This window comes from Podarcis melisellensis (assembly GCF_964234715.1).
Source record: "Podarcis melisellensis genome assembly, chromosome: 3".
NCBI lineage: Eukaryota > Metazoa > Chordata > Lepidosauria > Squamata > Lacertidae > Podarcis > Podarcis melisellensis.
This window is the reverse complement of record NC_138530.1, coordinates 26399164-26426602: the sequence shown is the minus strand read 5'-3', so window position 1 is coordinate 26426602 and position 27439 is coordinate 26399164. Positions and strand designations below refer to the sequence as shown.

Here is a 27439-nt window from a genome sequence, read left to right as displayed (position 1 = left end):
TGCCCCTTTGCAAATCCAGATGAAAGTAAACATGCCTCCCAAAGCATGCCATTATCACAGGGTCTCTCTCTTCTTTTATAAATAAAACTACCTCCACACACATGGAAAGAATCTACTCAAAAGGAGCCTGCAGGCCTCCCCCCCCCCACAGAAAGCCTCTCCTCATTCAAACCCACATTTTCCTGACCTGTGCATGACACCTTTGAATGGCTAGCCCACAGAATGCTCCAGGTTCAATTCCTGGAATAGCCATTTGAAGAACATCAGGCAGAAGGGCTGTGATGAGCTTATAGTGTTGTTGCTAGTCTACGTGAACAAGCCTGACTGAGAAAGGCCAATGGTCAATATTTTTCACTAGCCTTCCCCAACCTGGTGCCCTCCAGATGTTCTAGACTCATCAGAAAGACCCAGTCAGCCTGGTCAACGGTCAGGAATGAAAGGATTGCAAAACATCTGGAAGGAACCAGGTTGGGTACAGCCTTCTTACACCCTATTCACAGTAAGCAGTAGTATTGGTCTTATTCCACCAGACTACTGTACCAGTATTCTGTCTGGCTAAGACTGAAGACATCAATCTCCTTTCTTGAGATAAGTAACCCTTTCCCATCTCCTGACATTTTTTTAAAAAAAGCTCAATGCAAAAAGAGAGAGAGAAAATTATGTGCACAATTCCCACAAGCGTCTGCTTCGCAGCTTGCCTAAAATAAACATTAACCCAGCCCGGATCACACATTCAGCCCAACCAAATTTACAAAGCAGGTTACAGGAGAGGCTGACTTTACCCACGAACTGTTACCATGAAATAAAACATTCCAAAAATATTAAACGTGGAAACCCACCCTCCAACCCCGCTCCCCCAAGAAAAGAGGAATGTATCTAATATTTACATCTACTGGTGTGTGGTGTTGCTGACCCCGAATGGCTGTTGCCTTCCACCACGGAAGTGGCTGCCTTTCAGTGGTGGGTGAATGATCCCTATATTGGCTGTTTGTAAAGCACTTTGGGCTTCTTCTGGATGAATGATGCTATATAAATATAAGGTGGCATAACATCAAAATAGTTCATATCACTCGGCAACATCGCAAGAAGACCGACTTCGGCTGTCACATGCTGAAAAAAGACAACAGGCACTACATACTAGCGAGACTTTTTCTTTTCTGTAGGGCTGCCTACATCGGCATCCGCCAAAGCAGGGCTTCTCAAACTTGGGCCTCTAGCTCTTTTTGGACTACACTTCCCGTCATCCCCAATCACTGGTCCTGCTAGCTAGGGATGATGGGAATTGTAGTCCAAAAACAGCTGGAGACCCAGGTTTGGGAAACCCTGGAGCAGAGAGAACATTAGAGAGAGCCTTTAGGAGGATTCCCTCGAGCCATACTGCGGTCAAGCTGCACCAATGGCTCCAACATCTCCAGAGCAAGAATTCTTTACATTGTTGCATTGCAGGTAATACTGCCACAGAAGCATTTTCATTGGCCCATTGGATGAGTCATGGCAGGTTATTAACTAGGCATAGGCACTGTATGGATGATGCATTATTATTATTATTATTATTATTATTATTATTATTATTAAAGCAAAAGCCTATGACAGAGTAGTTATCAACAGCAATACACACATTCAGTTTTCTTCGCCAACACCCTACTTGAATTTCTGGTCAAAAGGGTTTTCAAAGCACTTCTTAAATTAAAAAAAAAAGCAGAAGTAAGAAAAAGTCTAGAAAACCAGTTTCGCCCGAAACTCTAGCAGGGCAGAATATGTTGAATGTACGTATATACATGTATGCCATGCAAAAAGAAAAATGAAAGAACCCATTAAAAACAGCCCACAAAGCACAAATATTTCTAAGTAAAATGCTGCAACCAATGGGAGGAAGGTAATTGCAAGGGTGTGCAATTCAAAACACCCCAATTCTTAAATTGATTAAATAGAAGCCAAATAACTAAACAAGATAGACCAAGTTTCTTTTTTAAAAAAAAGGTAAGAAAAAAGTGAAAGGTACAAAATGCCAGCTTTTTCTTGTTGGTTTTTGTTTTTTTTTTAAAGTGAACAGCAGGCCAGTTTCACAGGGGGGCAGTTTAAAAACATCCCTGAAACACAGAAGACAAATTTGCAAAAGTGGAAGAGAGGTGGTGATCATGGCTAAAGTTTTTATAGAATTGGGGGGGGGGGCGAAAAGACAAGATGAGAAGAATTTTAACACGGCAAATTTAAACTAATGTGATGTTTATTTTTAAAGGCTTACAAAATGATACCATGTGTATCATTATAATAATTGGAACCCAAACTTGTTTCTCCCCCCACAAAAAAGTAGATGATTATAACACAAAAAAATCAAGTTGATGTGAAAGAACAATTACTTTTTTAAAAAACCAGGAGGTCCTAATATTCTGTAAAATGAGGGGAGGATGCAGCTGTACGTCGACAGCTTTCATATCCTCATTTGAATAATGTGGCCTGAATCTGTCAGTTTATTCATCCTCCTTATGCTCAGTGTACTCTGCATCAACAACAAATTAAGTTGTAAATAAGAGACAATCATCACTTTTGTTTTTAAGCAGCTACTGCATGGAGAATTTCAATGTAGTATTTCTTTTTTTTCCGCTTTTCTTTTTTGACGGAAAGAAAAATGGGTCTCAGCAGCGATCTAAGCGGAATAGGAGGAACCCGGCTGCAATGGAACAATTAAAGGAGCACTTTCAAAATGCTCTTGTATAGTAGGCTAATGCCACCAGTAGACATTTCACAGATGCAAAAAGCGTGCTGTCCAATGGTGCTTAAAAAAATTACAAATTTACTGTGATTTTTTTTTTTTATGTCCACAGGGTAAAGGAGATAAACAGAACAGAGAGAGCATTAACACAGACCTTAAGAATGACTTAGCAGCAAAATAATAACAATAGCAAAAAATAATAATAACAGTTTGCCAAGATATATTATTAGCGAAATCAAATTTAAATTAATAAAAAAGCATTCAGGGGGTTAAAACATGCAACCAAAAGCAAGAGGAAATAAAAATAAATGAATAAAAGGATTTTTCCTACCTTTACATCTGAAAAGTACGTTTTCAGCATGTTGGAGCTTGGGTAGCGGGTATAAAAGAACATGAGCTTGGCCTTTTTCAAGTGGTTGGGAGACAGACCTTCCTGCATGTAGGATGAAATTAGTTAAGGAAAAAACGCTTTGTTTGGAAACTGATAAGACCTTTTGGGAGAAGAGTTGTACCTGGAACTGACCGACAAATGAACGTTCAAGTTGCAACACACCTCAGAAGGGTCAAAACTGGAATTGGAGAAAACCTACATGCTTTCTTGGGAACCATTCTTGTAGAAGACAACAGAACTTACTTCCATGCAAATCTTGAACTGGGCCTCATTTGTTTCTTAGGAGATGGTGGCGGAAATTTTGTGGGTGCAAGGTTGAACGCCAGGTGTGCGCTCACCTGTTGCTAAGGAAACAAACACACAATGCATATGTTTCCAAGAAGAAGATTCCCCTCTCCCTTTTTGCAGTTGCCTTTTGATGCATTCTTCTTCCCTGAGTACCACATCACTCACATCAAATTATGCTAAGAGTAAAAATAGAAATGTTTTCGCTGGGCATACACCATGTTTTCCTACATCTTTGGTGCTCTAGCTCCTTGAGAATGGGGAAGGGGCCGGAAAAGGTTTAGAGAACCCTTCTCCCAATTAGAAACAAATAAGAGCTTTCCTTAAAGGTGCACAGAAATGTGTTTGGGGGCCAGCAAATATTGAGAAGTGGAAAACTGCCGATTGATCCATGGCCGCTTACCCTGCAAGGATACCTATTTATTCTTCAAACATCATTACCTTTCAGGCCTGTAAACAGAAATAACCAAAAGCATTCCCAAGGGAATGTGAAACTAACCATAACAATCTAGGCTTTCGGGACGGGTTTTTCCGCCACCCCTCCTTCTCGGGGCTTCTTGGCACTCTTTTGTGTACTGTTTGCTAGGACAGTTTTGGTCACATCTGTGCGGCAGGCTGGCCCTGCCATTTCCTCTGCAAATTAATGGCTTTATAATTTATCAGAAATGAAGATGCACGTGACAAAATCAATGTGGCCCCCACAAGGTCAATTAAGAATGCTCCCAGTAGCTTCTTGGAGGGCTGTTTCCTTTAAAGACAATCACCACACACACATGCACACAAATGTCACTTATTAAATATAACATGCGTTATGGCAGAGAAAGGTCAAACAAGTTCAACGTGATCTAGAAACTGAAGCACCTTCTCCTAACAACATAATGGGGAGACAAGACACATGAGGTTCACTGATACAACACACATTATATACTGCTCTTGGAGGGTTTATGGTTTTTGGTTTTTTTAATAAGCCTCTTTTTAAATAGAGCCATTGCATCTAACAGTAGGTTTTAAAATTTTACTCCTGGGCACGCAGGAGAATGGAGGAAGGTTTATTATTATTTAAAAGCACAAGATGTTGCAAAAAAAAAAAGAATCTTTGTTTTAATTCTAAAAGGATATATAGAAAATGTTGTGGTTTAAAGCTCTTAATTTTATGTGACACGCACTGCAACATGCTTGGCTGAACTAGATTTCTTTTTTTTTTTTTTAGCTTCAGATGCTTAATGATTACAAAGAAGATAATTTATGACTGACATACTTCTTGTGCCAAGAGAAGAGTTGAAAGAACCTACAGCTACCTCCATTAGACTGATAGAGAAGTCTAAAAGAGCATTGCGCTAGGAACCGCCATCTGTCAAAATGCATAAGTGAAATAATAGTAGCAAGCTGTCACCTATTGCTTAGCAATAAGAGTTTCAGACAAGTCAAAACTTCTCCGATAGAAATCTGTTTCATTATGCAATTGTACTGAGGAAGCCTGCACACACACACACACACACACACACACACACAAATATATCAACACTTTAAAAAAAAAAAATCTGTATTAAAACCCTAAGTAATGGATAATTCCAAAGCAGTTAACCCAAGACACAATTTCTTGGGAACTACTTCTCCTAGGCAGGTCCCATTGAAACAAGTGACACAAGAAAATGCAGAGCTCTCATTCTATTTTAGAAAAGCATTGCTAGGAAAGGACCCCAATTATAATCATGCTTATTGCATTATTATTTTTTATTAGGGTTAATAAAAAAAATTATTAGGTTTGTGTGCTGCACTTCTCCCAAGGAGTTCACAATGGGGCATCAGTCCTCTCCCTATTTTATCCTCAACAACGAACATTTAAGGTAGGTTAGGCAGAGAGATCATGAGTTACGGAAGGTCAGGTAATGCACTTTATTCTGCCTTGGGAGGTTATATTTGAACTCAGACACACAACACAACACATGTTCACAAGACCACCTCCACTTCTCAGTACTTACAAGGCAGAAATATCCGTTTACACATATGGCTTGATTATTTTAAACGTAAATTTTCAGAAGCCCCTTTCTTCTCTTCCCCTAAACCTTGCCTGTCATTGACAATACAGTCCACATACACCGTTTCTATTTTGTTTCAAACAGATTAGATTATTGCTAAAAAGCATCCCTAATAGTGACTATTAAAAAAAGAGCCAACAAAATGCTAAAAGGGCCAATAGTGAGATGACCCCCTTGCTCAATCTGAGCTGACCAATTGGTTAATTTTCTTTTTAAGTGCTTGTGTTGAAAAGCAACTGTTCTTCCAAGAAAGCACTGGCTGTTTCCAGGATACTTACACACGCACAATGACTCATGATGGAATAGATTCAGTAAACATACAGCTGTACTGAACACGAGCTAAGCTCCATTCAAGGCCAGGAAAGAAAATGAGCACAAATAAATATTAAGGAGGTAAAAAGGGGAGGGGGAGGTAGAAGGGGGGGGGGAGGAGGAGGAGACGGCAAATAAAAACGCAAACAGGCTCTGCCCCAGCAGCTGATGTGGCTTGCCTCCGTACTCTTTGCCATAGCTTTGTGAAGACAGATGACATTCAGTTCTATGTGTAATGCAAAATAGACAATAACTGCTGAAACTTGAGCCAGCTGCCAGGTGTAAAAGAGAGAGAGAGAGAAAGAGAGAAGAGAGAAGAGAGGGAGGGGGGCAAAAAGAAAAGAAAAGATGATAAATCCATAAATTAATGAAAGACATCTGCTCAGGAACATAAAAGATCAGAGAAACTGTGTACTGCAGCTGAACCTAAAACAGTGTTCAAACAACGTGAGAATCCGAGTGTTATCTATTTACAAAGCATAACGCAGCCCTGCTTAACACAACAGCAGAAGAGGAGATGTAAGGAGCAGGAAGTGGAGAGAGGATAAAGGAAGAGACGCATTGTTGTATGCAGTTTTCCAGCTCATGTTTTCCTTGTAGGTATACAATATGGATTGTAGCTCTTGATTTGAGATACTTTTTTGGGGGGGGGGAGTAAAGGGGACTGGCATCTGGATTGTATCAGGTCTGGAAGCATCATTGTCAGAATTATTATATGAAGATGCCTTTATTTTTATCCCTTCCTCTTTGAAATCCTCTTATGGCCTCTTGTGTGGTTTTGTTTTGTTTTTTCGGTACCATAACCCAGGGTACCTGCAAAATGAAAAGAATGTATATCTTATGGGCAGATTGGTGCTTCCAACACCTTTCCTGCTTTCAGTCATATATCCCCAGATTAATAGAAATTGGGCTGCATATATTTAGTAGGATTAATAATGCGACACCATGTTGAACTCAAGCTACCCCCAGCTGTTTAATCAAACAGCTGTGTGTGTGTGTGTGTGTGTGTGTGTGTGTGTGTGTGTGTGAGAGAGAGAGAGAGAGAGAGAGAGAGAGAGAGAGAGAGAGAGAAGGCTTGGATTTGCTGCAAGTGTTGCTGCAGAGAAAATAATTCAAAATGCTGTCATTCATAAAGCATTGTTTGTCCATACTGCATCCTTGCGCAGCTTGGACAAGAACTGTCTGTCTTACTTCAAAAAAAGTTTGCCCCCCCCCCTTGTGAATTTTATAGAAGACAACCCTTCTGAAGAGAAAAAGATTACAGCCTTCACCTGGGAAGATAATCTTCATGCATTACAACAAGAAACAAAACAAAACCCACAATCTAATGTTGTGTTTCAATATTCTCTATGCAAATGGCCTGAGGCTGCACAAGGCTATTTTTCTTGAGATGCAAAGAGGGTGGCCTGACAAGGAAGATCAGGCAGCAAAACAATTGGCTGTCTGTTTCTTTTGCTATTTGAATAAAAACTTGAAAAAATATTTGATTAAACGTATTTAGTTTGCAAAGATATACAATACATTCGCGAACAAGGCAGGAACTCTGGATGCAGGTGCATCTTCTCATCTTGTTTAATGCAGCATACAAACATTAACTCTCTCCTTTCGCCCTCAAACAAGGAGGATAATGGTTAGACGCCTTTTACGGTCACAGCGAGATGTATTTGGGAACTAAAGCAAAAACAAAACAAAAATACCAGGAAGGGCTTTCGCTACCAAAACCTGAACTTGGCTCTTATCTGCAAGGCTTGTGTTCTTATCCTGGATGGATTCGCCAAGGAAACAGATGTTGCTTTCTGTTCCAAAGGGAAGAAGAACGGCTGCTCTTAAGATTCTTTATATCGGAATATTCAGCCATGTGAAATAAAGAGGAACAAAAACAAAAACCTGGTCGAGAACAAACAGACCTTCACATGCCTCTCTCTCTCTCTCTCTCTCTCTCTCTCTCTCTCTCTCTCTCTCCCGTTTGGTTTTGCCTACGATGGATTCCAGATAACATAGACAAACAGGCAGCTGTGAGAAAATAAGAAGAGCAGCAAATTCTAGATATAGTGGTGGCCCCCAGTGGAAATACAATAGCTGTTGAAATATACTTGCAGCCAGCACCAACAGGGTGTGGGTGTGTCTGTGTCTGCAAGATGCTCTACTGAACAAGGGCTGTGGGCTGCTTCTGACATGTTTGTTTGTTTGATTGGCATGCCTCTTACATACAGGCCCAATTAATGGTCTGGGTGGCGCCAATTCTTGTGATCATGGTGAAGTGAGGAAGATCAGTGCCTGGACAGGAGGAAACTGGGAGTCCCAAGTAAGCAGCTCCAACTGAATCCTCCACTGGGGACCACAGAAAGTAGAAACACTTTGCCAACCTCCCATTGGATGTGCTAGCTGGGGCTGATGGGAATTGTAGTCCATAATGCATGGAGGCCGTCAGGCTGACAGAGGCAGCAGCCACCAAGCAAGCCTAAACTGTTGGTGACCTGCCATGATGAATATGGTCCATCAGCTGCATGTTGGGTCTACTAGGTGTCAAATACCCTGTTTTGGTAGACCCAGGCAGGCAGCAAAAAGAGGAAGGTATCTAGGCCCAGGTGAGCATTATGATGAAGGCCTGTTGTACAGCTTTGCAGTTTCATAGCCAAGTGCACAAAGTCTCCTGCATTTTGAGTATCATCTTTAGGACTGGAATAGCAGCAGGGGAGTCAAGGAATGTCTATGGCTGTCCATCTGAGGATATGGGCACATGGATGTGGTGGGGTGGAGGAAACAGAATTTAATGTATGGCCAGAGCTTATGCTTGGACAGCTTGCCTGCATGCAGACTCTTTTCAGAGATTCAAATATGATATATCCCCAGATGTATCATGTGAATGGGACTTTTTCTGTGATCTCTAAAAAAAAAAGATGCAATCAATGGAGAAAAGGATAAGCCCCAGTTAAAATCTGATTTCACAAATTAACTCCCCGAGCTGTAACAGTGACAGTGGGGAAGGGGGTCTGAAGATCTCAATTTCTCCAAAAGTTCCAAGCTATGAAAACATGAGAAGGGCAAAGAACCTAGTCAAGATTGTCCAGAGCACAGTGGATAAGAGAAGCTATGAATCAGGAAGATCTCAGTTTGCATCTGCCTGTGATCTTGCTAGTTGGGTTTAGGCAAGTCTCTGCCTCATCCCCCATTTTGCGGGTTTGGGAACAATAATACTGGCTTCATTCACAGGGCTGTTGTGAGGACTGCAGCTAGAAAATACACATGAAGTGATCTGAATGCTTGGAAGCACTATACAAACGTAGGAATAAATAATAATGATGATGATGATGATAATAATAATAATAATAGAAAAGGAGGAAAGATAAAAATAAACAAAAATCACACACAACGGTAGTTCCAGAAATATGAAGAAAGCAATTAAGGGGCTACATATATCAGGAGAGTCCCACTGGTAGTAGTAAATTAAAGAGTAACTATGAGCAGAACTGCATCAAGGCAGAGTCACAGAATGCTATATTTTTATATTTTAGACCATGGGTGGGAAACCTTCCTTCCAGAAAGAAAAGCTGGCATGGCAAAGGATGCAACTCTTACCTTGTACAGCAGTCTATCCAAAAGACAGAGGTTTCTACATTCTCACATGCAGGGCCCATGGGGTGATGTGGGGCAGCCACCTCAGGTGGCAGACCTGGGCCTGAGGGATGCACCACGCACTGCCACTGTCATGCCCCCGCAGCAACCATGTCCCTGCCTCCTCTGTCATGGGCACACACCACTGCTGCCATGGGCATGGCAGGACTGGGGCATGCTCACAGCAGAGGTGGTGGGTTTTCCTCACACACTTCTATCCAGGCAGGCCAGAGACATTATCACAGTTCAACACATCCCAGCCAGGCAAAAGCACTTAAGGAAATGTGGAACAGCCTGGTAAGGGGTGTGGCCTGGTTGTGGGTGTGGCCTGGTTTTTTCAAGGGCCGAACAGAGATGACTGGAGGGCCACAGTTGGCCCAAGGGCCTGAGCCTCCCACCCATTTTAGCTGTATTTTCACAGGTTTGATTTTGTTGCTTATTTTTGACACCTGCTTCAGCGGCTCCTGCTATGTTTGCTTATGATCTACACTTTACAATTTTACAACAGCCAGCTGAAAGAGGTTGGAACTGAATCCATCACTCCTTGTGTTCTGGGTTTCTTATCCACTAAGCTCCTCTTTCCACTCAGGTTCTGTTCCCTTCCTTCCCTACAATGGCTCTTTCCCTTTAGTATGGCTGATTCCCAGAGTGGAATGACTCCCATGAATGGGTCCCTATTACTAGCAATGCAGGGAAACGTGTTGTGTGAACAGTGCATGGGCTATACAAAGTTCACTCGACCACCAGGTTGGGCAAGGCCATTCTAAACATTCCTATTCCGTCTCCACAATTAACACCAGAAACTGATTCAGTCTCCCAGTCCAGTTCTCTTCACATCCCTTGAGGCTTAATGCAGAATAAGCGCAGCTCAATCTTCGTACCCCTCTACCCAAGAGTAACATTCAAAGACACTTAACTGCCATCCAAAGTTCAGTCTTAGCCAGTGCGCTAATGCCGAAAGCTTCCACAGACCAAATCCTACAATGCTGAAGAAACATTAAGTGAGTGGGGCTTGTGAAAGGGTTTGTAGGGACAGGATCTCAATCCCTCCTATCAGTTGCCTAGAACAAAGCATTGTAAAAGCATTTTCTTCATGACCATTAAAACTTTCACTTAAACCAATTTGGAAGCAAAATACGTTTAGAATTATTCTGGCTGAAGTTAATCATTCTGCAATAATAATTATATTTAAAAAAAACAACCTTGTGTGTATTTAAGAAAAACACGTATAGACTTTCAGCAGAACCCACCGCCATCTTGGGCAGTTGACAGTAACTGTACCAGTGCTGCTATGATTGCACAAGGGTGAAGAGAGTTATCCATTTACAATAGCTTCCTTTCCAAGTAGGTGAAGCTAAGCCTACTTAGGTCAGCCGTATTCTGCAATGGACTATCTAATTTCAAATGATCAGTTTATCCTTTATTTCAAGTCCTCTGTTGAAGACAGGGCAGATTTTATGTGGCCTTCAATAAAATGGCCCATTTCAGTTTATCTGAAGACATCCCTATATACCCTGAGGTAGACATTTGATGGTAGGGACTGGGCAATTTTATTAAAAAAAAACTAAATAGAACTAGAGTCACAATCCTAGCATAGTTTCTGGAAAGCAAATCCCAGTGAACTCGAAATATCTTCCTTCTAAGTGAACATGCATAGGATTGGTAGGCCAGTGACTGAAAGCCATTATGAAAATATAATCATCTTCCTTAGATTAAAAAGGAAAGAGAGAAAACAGTGTCATTCCCCTCAACCAAATATTATTTAAGGCTTCAAAATTGTGGGGGATTCGTTTTTTCTTTTAAGGATGGAGGAAAAGAAGAAGACATGCCCTAAAAGATTAATCCAGCTGAAGTCTTATATCTAATTATACTCTCAAGCTTTGCCAAATGATTTGCTTTTTGTATGTTAGGACAAAAGATTTCTGTGTATGGCTGAGCAGAGGTTAACCATGCATACCCGGCAGCTGCACAAGAGCCGAGAACGGGACTCCGATCAGAAGGAAAGGGGGGGCGGGGAAGGACTTGATTTAGCTTAAATACAGCAGTACCTGTATATCTTTATCTTCTTTTGTGCTTGCTTTGTTTACCCACTTGAGAAAATAAGTTAGGAGATCTACAAATGCACCACTTGTCCTTTGGGAGAGGTGCAGCAAAGACACTGTTAACATGCAGACTCACTAGGATTGCTTAAGAAAATAAGACGTTTGGATTTGATCTGAAATTATTTCCCCCCCACCCCGCATCAGATTCTCAGAAGCCTTCTGGTTTTGAATATCACAAGTCAATTTATTTCTGTTTCTTTCTTTCGTTCTGGTTTTGGCATCCAAATTTGAAAATTTCCCCAGGTTTTTTCCCTCCCAAAATTGGGAAATATTGTTTTGTATGTGGAAGTTTTACCCGGAAAAGAAACTCCACCCCTTTCAGCGCAATCCTATACATTCCTGCTCAGAAGAAATGTTTCTTGTGTTGGATGGGGCCTGTTCCCAGCTACATATGTATAGGGTGGAATGACATATCTATACCTGCAGAACTCCAGCCAATAAAATAAACACATAAGCGACGTCATTTGTCTGCTAGTGAACACTGGAGCTTTGGAAACAGTTTGAGAAGGAACATCCCTGTCAGTGCGGCTAGGATATTTTGATGCAGGCATAGGAAAGGAAGAGAACTGGGGGGGGGGGACCCTTCCAGAACTATATTTTAAGGTGGTGGCTATTGTTTAATTATTTATTTATTGAATTTATAAGATAAAATAATAGTAAGGTAACAGGACAATACAGTAGCAGGCCTTATGGAAAATTCCCTACCGGTTCATCACTGCCTTTGGTGACAACTTTTAACTAGCGCAGGGGTTACTTAGATATCTGTAGAACCACTCACAAATAAAAGCTCCACACTGATGGACAATTCAAACAGGCAGCTGACATGGGTACCAAAAGTTTGGGCTTATTCAGCAGGAAAACTTGCCTCCCTTTGACAGCAGTTGAATTCACGCAAGGGGAAACTTCTACCCAGGAAAGTGATAAAAGCCAGTTGCTGCCTTCTGAGTTTAGTCAGGTTGGGGAAAGACAGCAATGAAGCTGCCTTGAACATCACAGCCAAGTAGATGCTCTGCTTCGTCATGGGCTAATAATGCAACTCCCTCCTCACCTGCCACCTGCATTTGTTCCCTTATGCAGATGTCAAATTTAGGCCCGAAATGCTATGGTTGGGAGTGCCTTCAAAATTGCTTTTTTTAAAGCTGCCCATGATTTGCCTCAGATATCATGTGTACAGTTTGACAGGTCAGGAATTGAAGAATGGGAAGTGGGCTACTTGCCCTCTCTCTCCCAAACTTGGGTCTTTTTTATGGTTTCAGTTATAGTTATAACAAGGTTTCTCCCCCAATATACATTACCAAGATGTTCACATCCAGAAATCTATCATTCTCTACCAGGATTAATGGATAAACATTAGAAGACAACCCATTTAAATCAGGCATGGGGAACCCTTGAGACTCCAGATTCTCCTGAACTACAATTCCCATCATCCCATCATGCTGAGGCTGATGGGAGTTGTAGTTCAGTACCATCTGGAGGTTCCCCACACCTGAATTAAAATTATCTCCTAAAACTGTGCCAGTGAGGAACTGCGCAGATTTGATCCACAATGGAACAAGCATAGTTTACCTTTTCTCCACCTTGTGAGAAATTTAGGACAAGAGGGCCTTATGCACGTGTCATTTCCCTTGTCCCCGCCCATCCGTTAACCCCTTACCACCAAACGAAAGAAACCCCATCATGCAAAATGTTGGCTTTGCATCGTAAAGGATATCGCACTCCCCGAGTAAGGTGAGATTTCGGAAATATCTTGTAGGTCACCACACTCGGACTTGATGAGAGATATAGAGAGGCTTTCAGCGGTGCTGGGAGGGTGTGCTGGTGAGCAAGGGTGGTGGTTCATGTGGTGCGATGACATCTTGGTCCTCAGACTTGTGGTCTCCCTTGTTAAATCTAAGGATTCTGGGGAAGCTCTGTCTTTCCCTGGAAAGGAGGCCGAAGGAGCGCCTAAGGGATTCTGAAATGGGTAGGCCATTAGGGGTAGCGGAAAGGGGTGGCGGAAAGAGGAGGAGGTGAAGCCCGCGGTAGCCGCCAGTGGAGATTGATGGAGAGCCGGGTGGTGGCTGCCGGGAGGAGGGGCAGAGGCCGACTGCTCCGATGAATTCTTGCGGACAACTAGGGGCAGTGCTTCCGTTTGGTCTGTGGAATTAGGCAGTGGCACATTGCCAAAGGTGTCGAGCGGGTTTGGAATGATGACATCACCAAAGCACTGGAGGCGCTGGTTGGCTGTGTGGAAGTTGTGGTTCTCCCCATTCACAGCAAATCTGGCCTGGGGGATCTGGAGAGGCGGGAAGACCTGAGGAAGTTGGCGGGCGGGCTTGGATGAGAAAACCTTGACCACAGTGTCCACCACCTGAGACATGGCAGTGTTCAGCTCCTGCTTGAGGGTCTCGGCCAGGTGCTTGCCTTCCGGGTGGAAAGAGTGTGGCCCGTGCTCTTTCTCTTTGGGGCCTTCCTTTCTGGGCTTGTTGTCCGCTATCTCTTGCTCCCTGATCAGGGCTCGGGCGCGGTCGATGAATTGCCCCGGGTCCAGCTCGCACATCTCATGATCTGACCTGCCCACCGAATCTCTGGCCCGGGCGTCCAGCATTTCCGAGCGCAGGCTGTCTTCGGACAGGTTGCCAGCGTCTTCGTCGTTTTCCGAATCTGTGCTGTCGTAGATTTGGTAGAACTTCTCCTGCAGCTGGCGCAGCTGTTTCTGCATGTCCTCCAGCTGCTGTTTCAGCTGTCTGCGCTCCTCTCGCTTCTGTTCTTTCCGAGCCGAAACCAGCTGCTGGAAGCTCTGCTGCTGCTGCTGAGGCAACTTTTGCTTGCGTTTATTCTCCCGGTAACTTTCCCGGGGACTGACGGACTGCGGAGCCATCTCTCTTTCGTTTTCATTGCCCCGTAATGCCACGCTGGGGGAATGGCTCATCCCCCGAATGATATTCTCAACCCGGGCACGCTTAGCTCTCAGGTGCTCGTCACATAACCGATCCATATCAAACTGGCTCATGGTAGGCCTGCCAAAAGGGGAAAGACACTCTTGGGGGCTGTCTCTTGAAGAGTTGCTGCACACATCCTCCTGATGCACTTCTGAGCCTGTGCTGGAGAGACCACTGGCTTGAAAACTGGGCTCCGTGCCACCATTTTTGTTCATGTTATTTTTCAACAGCTGGGAAATTATGGTTGCTCCTGGAAAAGGCATCATGGCATCTTCATAGGAGTTCGCCCTCTTCAGCAGCTTGCGGAGCACATTTGACTTCTCCCCATCTGCATGCTGCACCACTGAATACTCAACATCCTGCTCTGAACCTTGGGGATTCATGGCACTAAAAAACGAGGCTCTCGCCTTTGCAAAAAATGCAGATGCTGTCCCTACCGTCCTTTTCACTCCAATGTCAACTCTTCTTCTCTTGGTTTGCCTGCTTAAGAGGGCTGTGCTGTCATGGTCAGGCATCACTGGACTGTTATTGTGCCATCTTCAAAAGCTTGTCAGCTGGGCACAGCTCAAGAATCCTGGGACCCTGGCCAACAGAACAAAAGGACTGATGAATCATTTTCTTTAAATTTCTCCAAATTTCCTGACCTCAATCCTGAATCAAATGCAAAATGCATAGGCTCTGGGATTTATGGCACATTACAATTATTGCAATTTATTATGCACTCTGCTTGAAATGAAACATTTTAAATATTTCTGCTCCACTGGTTTAAGATGGATTAAGATTTTTTTAAAAGAGAGAGAGAGAAAGAGAGGGATGGGGGAGAACTGCTTAAGCACCAGTAATATAGGATTCTCTTGCACAAATGCCTAAAATGATACTGTTTATCTTCAGAAGAAACAGTAGATTAGAAGAACACAGGCTCTGACAACCAATTGATTAAATTTAGGGTATTGAGATACATGTTACAAAAGAAGATGAAAGTAGGTCTTATTGTTAAACAAGACAGCCATATCAAATTTGAACTAAAGGAAAATCAATTTCATTGCAAGAAGGTGAAAGCAGTTTTCAGGCTAAAGTAAAAACTGGATTTTTATTTGAGGATTTTGATACATGCAAACAATGATTGGGTTGCACAAAATTACAGAAATGGTTATAGGAACTACAATTTAGGGGAGAAATGCATTTTGCTTTTAATGCTAATTTTTAAAATAAATAAATAGATCCATTACTAATATAAAGAAAATGGTTGCTATATTTCCTAGTCTATACAAGTTACCGAAATTGTGTCATTTTTTAAAACATCCCAATGTGTTGTTCTAAATGGGGAGGGGGAAAGAACCTGTCACCCTTGATGACTGGAGTATTTTCACATTTCATAAACTATGATATATGGCACCAAGGTGTTTGCATAAGCTGAAACAGGGCATTTTCAGCACTGTGACACTGTCCTTTAGAACAGCTTCCAAAGATAATATCTCAGGTGCCTAGTGAAATCATTCTTACATACAACATTTTGCATACACAGAACCTTATTTCCTGTAACACACACACAGAGAGAGAGGAAGACTGAAAGAAAAATATAGAGACATGAAAGAAAACAATATCAATCAACAGTGTGAGAAAGGAAGATATCTTCTCTTTTATAGGACCCACCATTGTTTCCTAGGAATACAGAATAAAAAAGAAGATAGATAACACATTTCCTTGCATCATATATATATATATATATATATATATATATATATATATATAGTCTCTTGACTTATTAACTAGAGATGCTAAACTCACATTGCACGTGAGGCATTACAGACTTCTTCCGGTGCCTTCATGTTGAAAGCTATACCAAGTTAAAATTAATTCCCACCCCCCATACTGTGTTTATCTAATATTAAACTTCACGTTTGCTTAACAGAGCACAATCTTCACAATAACAGGGTCTCTTGCCAAAGGCAGCACGCAGACTTTTTGGAGCTGCTCCCATCTGTTTCGGTTCACCTGTAAAAACATCTACGTGCTCCCTAGGACTGCATCTGTGGCTAGTTTTTAAAGAATGACTACCCATGCAAATAAGCATAATTTCAGCATGAAATAATCTGTACAATCAAGTGTGTAGCCAGTGCTTGTAAGTGAAGCAGCAGCAGCAGCAGCAAAATGAAAAATCTTTTTGAAAGAATGAAAACCATGGCTCTTGTTTTTAATCATCTGAAGGCTGAGCCCCCAACCCAAATATTCTGCACCTACTGAAAGAACTCTTTAAAAGATTTTTGCCTTCACGCGAGCTGCAGGATGCTCATCTGCATTCCTTGCATTTTGCACCCAAAAGAGGATAATAGTATATAGACTCTCTTTCAGATAAATTGTGAAGCTAGAATCAATCACAATTGTTAGTATTTTAGTCAAAATTTCTACTTAAACATACACACACAAGGGATGCAAAATACTGTAATAATAATCATCATAACTAAATAAACAATTGACCTAGCATAGCTGGATGAATGTAAACCAATAAGTCTATTTTTCCACAATGATTTTATACACAACAAAAGTAAAAAGTAGTCTCTCTCTCTCTCTCTCTCTCTCTCTCTCTCTCCAATGAGTGAAAATAAATTAATATTTGATGGCATGGTAGAAGTGGATTTATCTGAAGGCCTAAGAAGCAAAGCTTAGCTTGGGATAATCAGAAGTTCAGGTATCAATCAGGAGGCTTGTTAACATAGAATTATTATTTCTATGTAGGAAGTTCGCTGTGAATTCGTATAAGTCAGGGAATAATAGGTGGCAATGGTCTTATTATTCGGCTTACTTCGTGTGACCATGGAGCAGAGTCAAATCTTTTGTGGAGTTGGCAAGTGTCATTTTTCTCCTCATTTATTCACTATTCTGTTTATTCTAATGGGGGGGGGGAGAGAGAATTCAGCTGAACAGCTCAATACCTCCTTTGCTCCTTAGGTTAAGTAGAACTGAATGACCACTTCCATGAAGGTAAAGGGGAAAAATGTGCAGCGCTGAAAAAGTCCTTTGAAGGGACTGGATCCGCAGCTCATTTGCATCAGCAGATACAAAATGCCTGGCTGCTGCTGACTATCCTCCAAGTGTTTCATCAACATGAGCTTCACTGTAATGAAAGAGAGGTTTCGCTATAGGGAATATACTATGAGATGTAAAATGGGGCTGAGCATTTGCAACGTTGCTGTAAGTGTTTTCACTTAAGGTAGCAGCAACAGGAGGGGGAGAGTCGTTACCTTCGCCTGTAAAGAAGGCAGTGGCATTTGACTCTGAAATCAAACCATTTGGCAGCCATTTGAGGGTTTCTGTCTTTCTTTACTTTGTATATTTTAATTCCCGTCCATTCCTACTGACCCACAAACCCAACCACAGGGTTCCACATATACGCCTCTTGAAAAACCAGCTTTCCTTGGCTGCAGCGCGGCGAGAAGGGAAAGAAGCTAAGGACAAGGGGAAGAGCCATGGTTCCATGGCGGCAGAGGACACATTTTGCATGCCAAAGGTTCCAGGTTTGATCCCTGGCGTTTCCAGGTAGCGCTGAGAAGGAACCTTGCCTGGAACCCTGGGCAGCCATTACTAAGGTGTGGAGATAATTCAGACCATGAATTGATGGTCTGAATTGGTATAGTGCAGCATCCTATGATAATTTGTGTGTGCGTGAGAGAGGCCGGCAGACAGACAGGCCTGGTGCATGTGTGTGGCACTGACCGGGGAAATGCTATCATAAGGTCACTGTCACGAATCCACTATCCATTTTCGTCTCTTGTATGCGCACTGACTAGTGCTCTGTCCTACCGTTCTGCCACCAGGAGGGAAGACCACATTGGCTCAATAGACAGCAAGCCTGAGGAGTGACTGCTCATGAATGACACAATTAGTCCTCTCCTCAAAGCCCCCCTCCACTCTCCCTGGGGCTCTAGCCCTCTGCTCCCATTGACCCTCTGAGCTGATGCCATCTCTTACTACAACTGCTTTTAGGCAGCACAATTTCCGGCTTTGAACTTTCAGCCCAAATGACGAGAAATGCATTTTCCTGCAGCCAAAGAATGCCAGTGGCTCAACCTCTTGGTTTCAAAAAAAAAAAAAAAAATGCCAACGTGAATTGACATCCTGAGAGAAACAGAATATCGCATACAGCAGAATGTGAGATTCTGAGTCAGCAAGAGCGCACACATTTGATATGATGAAGTCTTTCCTATTAAGACGTGCATGCATATATATATATATATGTGGAAGGACAAACTGATGGTCAACTTATAGACTGTACTCCTTTCTCATTTTTAAGGGGAGGAAGGAAACTGCTTTGATTTTCACAGATTTCTGTTCTGGAATACATGATCAATGAAATTCTAGAAATCAGTGAAATACTAAATTTGATTGTGATGTACACAAATGCTGTTGCTCAGTACGATACTTTGAATTCAATATACATTACAAGTGACCCTTCACCTGGTGACCTGGTGTGGCTTCTGTTATCTGAACCTTCAAATTATGTAGGGCTTGATTGTGAGCTCTGTTTTTCGCAGATGGAAAGCAAAGAGCACCTTTTCTCAATTCCATGGCCTGTATCATAAACCGGACTTAGTTCTCTTCTAGTGAGGTCCCATGCTGATCTGTAATCTCACACCTTCCTGATCTATAATCTGTCCTCTCCTGCACTTCATCATCCCAAACACTCAGAAATTATGCATAGTGTAGCAAATACATGGCGTTTAGTTTACAAAACCCCCCTGGAGAGGATTAGGTGCCCACAAGGTGCAACACAATTTCCCCCCAAAACCGTGTCAACTATACAACCTTAAGGCATCCCAGTCCTTAGCCCTAAACATTAGCTTGCTTAGATGTGCAATCCAGAAATATTTAGAATGGCTCAAATAGAAACGTCGATGGACTTGCCTGCAAAGTAATCGCCTTAGATAGTGTAGACTAAACTGCTTTCCCATATGGCTCAAGTGGATTGATTTGGGGGAAAGGGAATGATTTAAATAGCAGGTACAGCTAAAAGTTGGACAACATTTTTACTTCGGTAAAAGAAATCAATTGCTTTAAGAAGCGCAGAATTATCTGGGGCAATTTCTCAATCAAAGCTGCCGATGGTGAATACTGGAGAATGAGAAATTTGAAAGGGAAAAAAATCATTCTGCAAACTTCGAAACTGTATGTTCTTTTTACAGAACTCAGTTATTGTCTCTCTTTCACGGTCCATAAATATTATATTCCATATGTAACTAAAAAAATGTTTTGAAGGGGGAAATATGTGATAATGAAAGTGTCCTTACTGCACTGGGTTTAGGTATAATAGTTTAAGGAGCGTAAGACAATGACAGCGGTACACGCAAGTTGTTAAATGTCGACAGAACATTGTATTGTACAGATCCACTTTAAGTCACCTTACTGTACTTCTGAGAAGTACAAAAGGTGGGGGGGAGATATACAACATTAACATTTTTCCAATGGCAATGTTTTCAGTACTTGTAAGATAGATGACACATTCCTGTCAAATACTCCATCTTTTTAAAATGTTGTGAAGGAATTTAGGAGTACAAGTAATGGTTATTTCTAGCATCAATTACTTCTTTTCTGCTTCATATAATTAAGGCATTATGTTAAAAAAAAAATAAGGACCAAATTAAGGACCCATCTTTAGTTAAAGGAAGGAAGGGAAACTACTGTGTAGCATCATGGGCACATGGGGACCAATCTGGCAAGGTATTAAGAAGCTGCTGTGAGGTGCTTAGCATTTTCACTCCTACATAATATAGAAAGTACAAAGTGTCCCGATGACGAAAAGGAGTTGCTATCTTATTGCTTTGTTGGCGTTAGAAATCTTTTTTGAGGGGGGAGGGAGCCATCCTATACGAATGCATCTAAAGGTTACTCTGTATGAATAAACTATTTGGGTAAGCAATATACAAAAGGCAAAGCCATGCCAGCATATTCTCCAGTGATTCAAAGAATCACTAGAAAAAAAGAGCACACCAGCGAAATCAAAACTTGCACATTTATTCCTACCGTAGTTCCCCCCCAGATTTTCTCAGTTATATCAAGGTATAGAACCTCCAATCAGAATCCTGAATCAAATCACCAACAAAACATACTGAGAAAAATCATTCAAGCCTTTTGTAACGGACCGCAATTAAGTTATCCATCACCTGACACTTTCGTGCACTTGGAAAGTGTGCTGCAAAAAAAAGCACCAGTAGCAACATCCAACCATCTGAAATATACCAAATTTAATTTTAGGCTGATCATTAAAATAAATCCCCAATGGTGACAGAGAGGCCTTCTTTCAATTTTGAACTGCAGTTCAAAGTTTTGTATTAGATCACTGCTTTGAATGTGTGGTCTGCAATCTCCATTGTCAGCAATCTGTGAAGCACATGGGCTTACGAGCAACATTTTAAAAAGTTCAAGTCCTTCAGTAGTGGGACTCAAATGGCAACTTTTTTATTTGCCAGAGATGAGCTTTGGAAGGAAAAGCAGGTGAAATGGATAATGGCAAGGGCCTTGCAGGGTTGTAACCTATGAAATACATGATAGCAGATTAAGCAAAAGAAATGATAATCAAAGACACATACAAATGCAACTAGATCCATTTCAAAAGTGGTAAGACCTGTCAAGGCAATGGAAACAAGAACCAAACAACATGCTCCATTTTTAATCTAACAGTTCATTCCACATGGCCCTCCGCTAACCTAGCAGACAACATTAACTTGGAAGAAATTACAGGCTCTCATATGGATGCATACAGACTTCCATCCTTTGTACGTGTATATTCAAATGCAGGGTACAAACCTACAGCTTTAGAGGCATGCATTTGTGGGAAGATTAGGGAAGGAATGATAAAAGTCAAATATGGGGCATTTCATACTTGATGTACTAGAAAGTAATATCCAATAGCCTGTTCACAATTCTTCTTCCAATACTCAAACTACCTTCCATCAATTTTATTTGAATTCTAAGCCTGCTCAATCCTTCCTTATCCATGCTCTGGACTCCACTAATCTGCCCTCAGATGGAGATGGGAAAGGTATCCTCAAGATTTGAGACCTACCGCCAAATCTTAAACGTGCTCACTCAGAAGTGAGCCCCACATAGTTTAAAAGGGAGTTATTCAGTTGCTTTCCAAGTAAGCCTCACTGACTTTCATGGGGCTAATTTCTGAGCAAACATTGCCAGAAATGGGTTGTTAGGGAACTTATGAGTTCCCTATATATGTTATGGTCTGTCTGACCAAGGATGCCGCCTTAGGCCGCAATCCTACACGCACTTACCTGGAAGTAAGCCCCATTGAAAACACTGGGATTTACTCCTGAATAGACATGTGCAGGATCAAACTGTTCACAAGCACTTTCCCTAAGTGAAGACCTTTCTGTTTCCACGGGGAGCACCATCAAGTGATCTCATAAAATCTCCAAGTAACCAGGCAGATGAGAGGCATGGCATCAGCCTGCCAGTTCATGAAAACAAATGCCAACTTTCCCCCTTCCATGCTCCTCCAAGCGTGTCAGGAGAGGTCCAAGTCTCTCTCTCTCTCTCTCCCCCCGCCCTCCCTTACTCAGCGAGACCCATCTCCTAACAAAGCGCCATAAATTCATCAACAGTCGTTGTGCTGAGGATCAACAGAGGGGGAGAGGGAGAGAGAAACTTGCACCTGTCTTTCTTGACACAACACACCTGTCTGGCACTGCCCATGCGCACTTGGAGCGAGGCGCCCCTTGGACAATTTCAAGAGCTTTGCCAAAGCGGAGGCAAAGAAAGAGAAGCGCACCAGCAGCCTCTCCCGCCGCCGCCAGCCCGCCCTTGTTAGAAGAGGCCACCGGGGGCTGTTACAACCGCTTGCGAGCCAAAACTGCTGCTCGGTCGCTGCTTTGCAACTGGGGACTTGCTTCGCTCCCCGCTCCCCGTCTCCAGATCGCCAGACACCCCCCCCCCGCCCCTCCACCTGCCGGGCATTCTTTCTTCTTAAGACACGGCCTCCCATGCTGGAGGGCACTTTTCTTTGCAACTCTTTGCCTCTTTCCCGGTTTTTTGCGCACGCTGAAACTTAAGCACGCAGACATACACGTGTACCACCCTACGCGCGCACACCCCCCCTACCCAGGCACACACTTGCACAGTCGTCGGACAGGCACCGTTTGTAGCCAGATCTTCGCTACCGCGGCGGGGGGGGGGGTGCGGTAGGGGCAGAGGAGCTTTGCCATATTGACTTTGTGCGCCAAGTGGATCTAATCCCACCAACTAAAATAAAAACCCGAGGAAGGGAAAAGTGTCCCGTTACGGGGGCAAAGATTTCTCCTCCTTCCGCACCCCCACCTCTCCAAATCGCGCGCGCGCATTCCCCCCCCCCCCAAAAAAAAACCCAGTCCGCCGCGATCCGCGAGTTTGGAAGCACTTCGGCTCAAGTGCTGCGGAGCGACGCCTCTAGAGGAAGCCGGCCGGGAGTGGAGAGAGGAAGAGCGAAAGCGCGCTCCGGAGAGGCGAGATTCTTCCTCGAGAATGAAGCGTTCTTTCGAAAAGAAAAGTCACACGCGCGCAGGGCAAAGCCAAGCCGATCAACTTGCAGCACCGAGAGAGAGAAAGGGAGAAAAGAAACCAAGCAAGGCAAGAACTCTTGAGCAGACACGGAGAGATCGCAACCGTGCCGCTGATCGTTTCTGGATCTCCTCCCTATCAAACTTCTTCCCACCACCCATTAAGCCCTTTCATAGAATTCCTCGGAACTAACTTAAAACGCCCAGCCGGGAGCTCCAAGGAAAAGTGAGTCTGACTGCAACCTAGCCCTAAGAACCTGACCCCTGGTTTTTTGGTTTGTTTGTTTTTTTAAAGCACCCTTCCAGCTCATCCTTTCCCGTCCACCAGCCCGTCCTTCTCAGTCCTCCCTCCCCCGCAAAAAAGAAGTATTCAAACACCCATACATTTTCCCCACCCCTCCTGCTCAAATCCTCTCTCCGCGTATTTATAAATACAGCAGGTGGGGGGTGGGAGATATGAGAAGTCTGGGGCATGCAAATGATAAGCAAATCGAAGGAGACAAAAAGAAAGGCAGCGATTAATAAACAAGACAAAGAAGAAAGACCAGACCAGGAGTTGGAGAGAGAAAGGGGTGTCGGGGCGATGGGGGGGTGGAAGAAGGAAGGGAGGAAGCCTCGGGAAAGACACTCGTACAAAGCCGAATCATTCCCCACTCCCAATCTTTTGTAAAAAAATTAAAACCTTAATACGAAACATCGATTAAAAAAGTCGAGAGGAGAAAGAACGGAAGAGAGACAATCAGGAAAGGGGGGAAAGACATTTCCAACATCAAACCTTATCCTTTCCAACTGGGCAAACTATTGCGATGACTGTACTGAAGCTTTTAGAGTTTGGGGCATAGCAAAAGCAAAAAAAACAACCCGTTATCAGTGTGGTTTTATTAGTCTCTAACGTCATTAACCTCATACTGGGGGACGAGGAGAAGAAATCAGCAAGAATGATAGGGGTTTTTTTGGGGGGGGATTTCCCCTAAGGAGGATAAATAAATAACCGCACCCCCCCTGCCCCCAACAACTTGATCCAGCATTTGGAGCAAGCCCGTGCCAGTGTCGAAGAAGACCATCTCTCTTACCCGCCCCCCCCCCCAATTTAAAAAGAGAGAAAAGAAGTGAAGGGAGACAGATACTTACTCAGTTGCAAAGGCGATGAAACTGAGCCCCCCCCCCTCCTCTCTCTCTCTCTCTCTTTTCCCCCTGCCGGTTAGATAGAAGGAGAGAAAGAGAGAGAGAGAGACGGAGAGCGAGCGAGCGAGCGAGAAGGGACCGCGCACACGCTCCGCACAAATACACAGCCTTGCTATCTTGCCGCTGATGAATATTGTAATTGGCCCAGGGAGGGTGAGAGTGAGCGTGCCAGGGTGTATGTAGATGCGTGTGAGTGTGCGTGTGTGAAAGAGAGAGAGAGAATGAGCGAGGGTGCAGGAGAGAAAGAGAGAGAGAGAGAAAGCAAGAGGGAGAACAGAGAGAGAGAGGGAGGGAGGAGGAGCACCCTGCTCTTCTGCGCCGCTCTCCTCTCCCAGCCTGTAATTGTCTCTTATTTCTGCAGGCAGCAGAGCAGCCTCGCTCAGCTGAGGGCTCCGCACCACAACAAGATTTACTTTAAGACACAGCTGAAGGAAACAGGAAGACTACACGTCACGCTCTGAGTGACGTGCGCCAGGCCCAGCGCCCAATCGAGAGGCTCCTTCGGATTCAAGGGGGATAGCGAGCGGAGAACTTGGGAGGAAAGAGAGCGAGACGGGGGGGGGGGAGGATTGTGCTGGGGGGGGGAGGAGGAGGAGGTGGAGGAACAGGATGGGATCGGTCTCCCCCACTTGCTGCCCCCACCTCGCCCTCCCCTTTCTCCACCCCTTGGCCCCCATCGTCGCTGATGGGAAGGAGACTTTCGTCCCAAATTTGGAGGAGGGCGCATCGGACGAGCCGTCTGTGCCCGGCGCGGAGTTCAGCCTTGCCGGGTGCGGAGATCAGTTACTGGACGTAACTGGCTTTGGTTGTTCAGTTTAGTTTGGGGTATGGCTACAACATTGTGGAAAGGTGCGCCTGACTCAAAAGGAAGGGGCGGGTGGGAGGAAATATCCACGCGCGTTTCTATAGCTGGTGGTCAGAGATAACCTGGGTGTGTAGGGAGTGCAATCGGTGTAGCCCCGCACCCGACGCTAGTCCTCGGAGTCCCACGCAGGGTTGTAGGGCATTCCCACGTAAGAGTGCTCAGGATTGCGGACTAATTGCAATTAAACCATCTATCCGCGCACAGAAAGCAGGTGCGCGCGTAAAGACGCGCACGCGTAGCGGAAAGGGGGCATGTCAACGTGTGGCGAGGATACCACCCCCCCCCCAAGAAACCTTACAGCCTCGTTAAGATTTCAAGTTGGTGGGGCTTTCGTCGCCTTTTGAGCAACTCTGTGGTAGGTGGACAGCCCGATCCAAAAACAGCTAAGGCGAAATCGTTAAAAGTAAAGCTTTCCTTCGGCTGCCAGTACTTCGGTTTAGTTGGTGGTGGGTTGGACTGTGTGCCATTGCTTAGGCACGGGGAGAGAGGGAGGGGGGGTGGCATTGGATAAGCTGCACTGAACGAAGCCAAGGTGCCCTCATTCCATCCATTTCAGGCAATCACGGTTGTCAATGGCCAGGAAATGGTTCTCGGTCTTTGACAGACTCTTAAAACTATAGAAGTAGGGGCATCAAAAAGGTCAGTTTTAATCACGGTATATATTAACTCTCTCTCCCCCCCCCCTCTCTCTCTCTCTCTCTCTCTCTCTCTCACACACACACACAGCCCTTTAGATTTAGACAAAATACCAGTGTCAGCAACCTATGCACTGCGTAAAAACTCAGAAGGCGCAAGTGACTAACTTAAAACAATTGGACAACCCTCCCTCCCCCCCTTTTGCAAACCTCTTCAAAGCCTTCAATACGAATTCACTTTCTCCTGATTTAAAGAAGTTCGTCGATGTTTCTCTCTCCCTCCCGCTCCCAGGAGTGATACAACAAAATAAGTGGAAAGGGAAGTCGCGTTGGAGCCTTGAAGTAAACCAGACGGTTGCTCCTAACCTGTCTTGTAGCTATACAATCTTCTGTTGGTCGTGAAGAGGCTCCTTAGCGCAGACGCCACAAAAAGCGTTCACCCAAAGTTCGGACCAGCCTCCCTGTACCCATGATGTGTAGGTCATGAACTCAAGAACCTTAAATTAAATCCTGCTTTAAGTCACTGGAAGGTGGAGTGGAGTGGAGACCACTAACTCTTTCCAATAACTCTGGAACACAATCAGATCTCCGAGTTGGTTTAAAAACTCCTATCGGTAGTTCAGATTTACGATCTGTATGTCCACTGCGAACTCAAACCACACTTTTCTTGATAGTTTATTCAACTCATCCAGCTCCCTCTTCCAAAGGTTGCCTTATTGTTGTTGCTACTACTATTAATACTGAAGGTATGTCTATTCCTGGTACCACAATGAAAGCAAAAAATTAACTTTATCGGGATATTTTTTTTAAAAAAAATCAGAGCAGGCAAGTTAAACCGCTTTGAGAAAAGACGGCGCGCTGCTTATCCTATACGCGGGGAAAAAATAAAATCCCACCCCTGCCTTTCTTTCGGACAGGTATCTGTGCAAAATATTTTAAACACATAATTTTAAAAATCCTAACCTTATCTGCATTAGTTACGGCACCCGAGGAAAAAAACCCATGCCGATGCACAGGTAATCTTTTTTTTTTAACACACACACAGAGAACACGCAGGAATCTGGCGCGCCCACAGATCCGAGTCTGCTTGAATGGCTCGCAGCGTGCGAGGATTTTGGCGCTCTCTTTCTGGTCGCTTTCTAACTTTTAATTCCGGGATTTCTTTAGGGCGCATGGGGTTTATTCTGCATATATGCTCTCTCGTGCACGTGCAACATTCCCTTCTCCATCCCTTCCTCTCTCTCATTCCAACTCCAGAAAGACTAGCAAACTGCTGTGGATAAGAGACGGGCGCCCAAAGAAAACAGCGGCGGAACAATTCAAAACAACAACACCCCCAAAACTTATTAGAAACTCGAATCTGAGAACACATTTTTTTTTTTAAAAAAAAGAAATAAACAAGGAGAGAACGCGAGCGAAGGAAAAATGACAGAGAGCAACTGCGTGACGGGGATAACAGGGAGAGATTGTGTTGTTCTACATCTCTCGCTTGGGAAAACTGTGGAGCCGGGTTAGGGGGGGTGCAATAGTCGTTCTTGAAGGCAACCCTCTCGGGGAGAAGGACTGGCTGGGTCGTGGCCCCATCGCCCGGGGTCCCCTGCACTTAATTCGGGAGGGAAGCGAAATTTGGAGGCGGGGGCGAGCGAGAAAGAAAAACTCTCCCTTAGAAACGGTCCACGCCCCCTTCCTTCCTCCCTACTGCGGACTTCTGGGCTGTAGTCCACTGGGGGGGGGGGAGGCTATCATTTCGCGGCCCTTCATCCAGGGGGCTAACCCCCCCTCTTTCCCCAAGATTTCTCACAACAGCCTCGATCTGGGACGCAGGGCTTGCAGCTG

General features: G+C 43.9%; 2 protein-coding genes across 10 annotated transcripts in view; one reads left to right on the top strand and one right to left on the bottom strand.

Annotated features, from left to right (window-relative positions):
• PROX1 (prospero homeobox 1) overlaps positions 1 to 27439 on the bottom strand; it is a 321324-nt gene that overhangs the window by 64435 nt on the left and 229450 nt on the right. The window contains exons 2-5 of one of the 9 annotated variants that reach the window (XM_081903922.1): positions 24050 to 24082; positions 13169 to 14960; positions 3045 to 3152; positions 888 to 1025 (exon numbers count right to left, since the gene is read on the bottom strand). In XM_081903922.1, coding sequence (XP_081760048.1) covers positions 888 to 1025; positions 3045 to 3152; positions 13169 to 14893 — 1971 coding nt within the window. In that variant the 5' untranslated portion in view covers positions 14894 to 14960; positions 24050 to 24082. Of the gene's footprint in view, positions 1 to 887; positions 1026 to 3044; positions 3153 to 13168; positions 14961 to 16166; positions 16218 to 17181; positions 17762 to 21658; positions 22250 to 23820; positions 23984 to 24049; positions 24601 to 27439 lie in introns of those variants that run through there. The other 8 variants (XM_081903928.1, XM_081903927.1, XM_081903926.1 and 5 more) reach the window with 8 other exon arrangements.
• Positions 1 to 27439, top strand: part of PTPN14 (protein tyrosine phosphatase non-receptor type 14) — a 455032-nt gene that overhangs the window by 340110 nt on the left and 87483 nt on the right. The window lies entirely within an intron of this gene.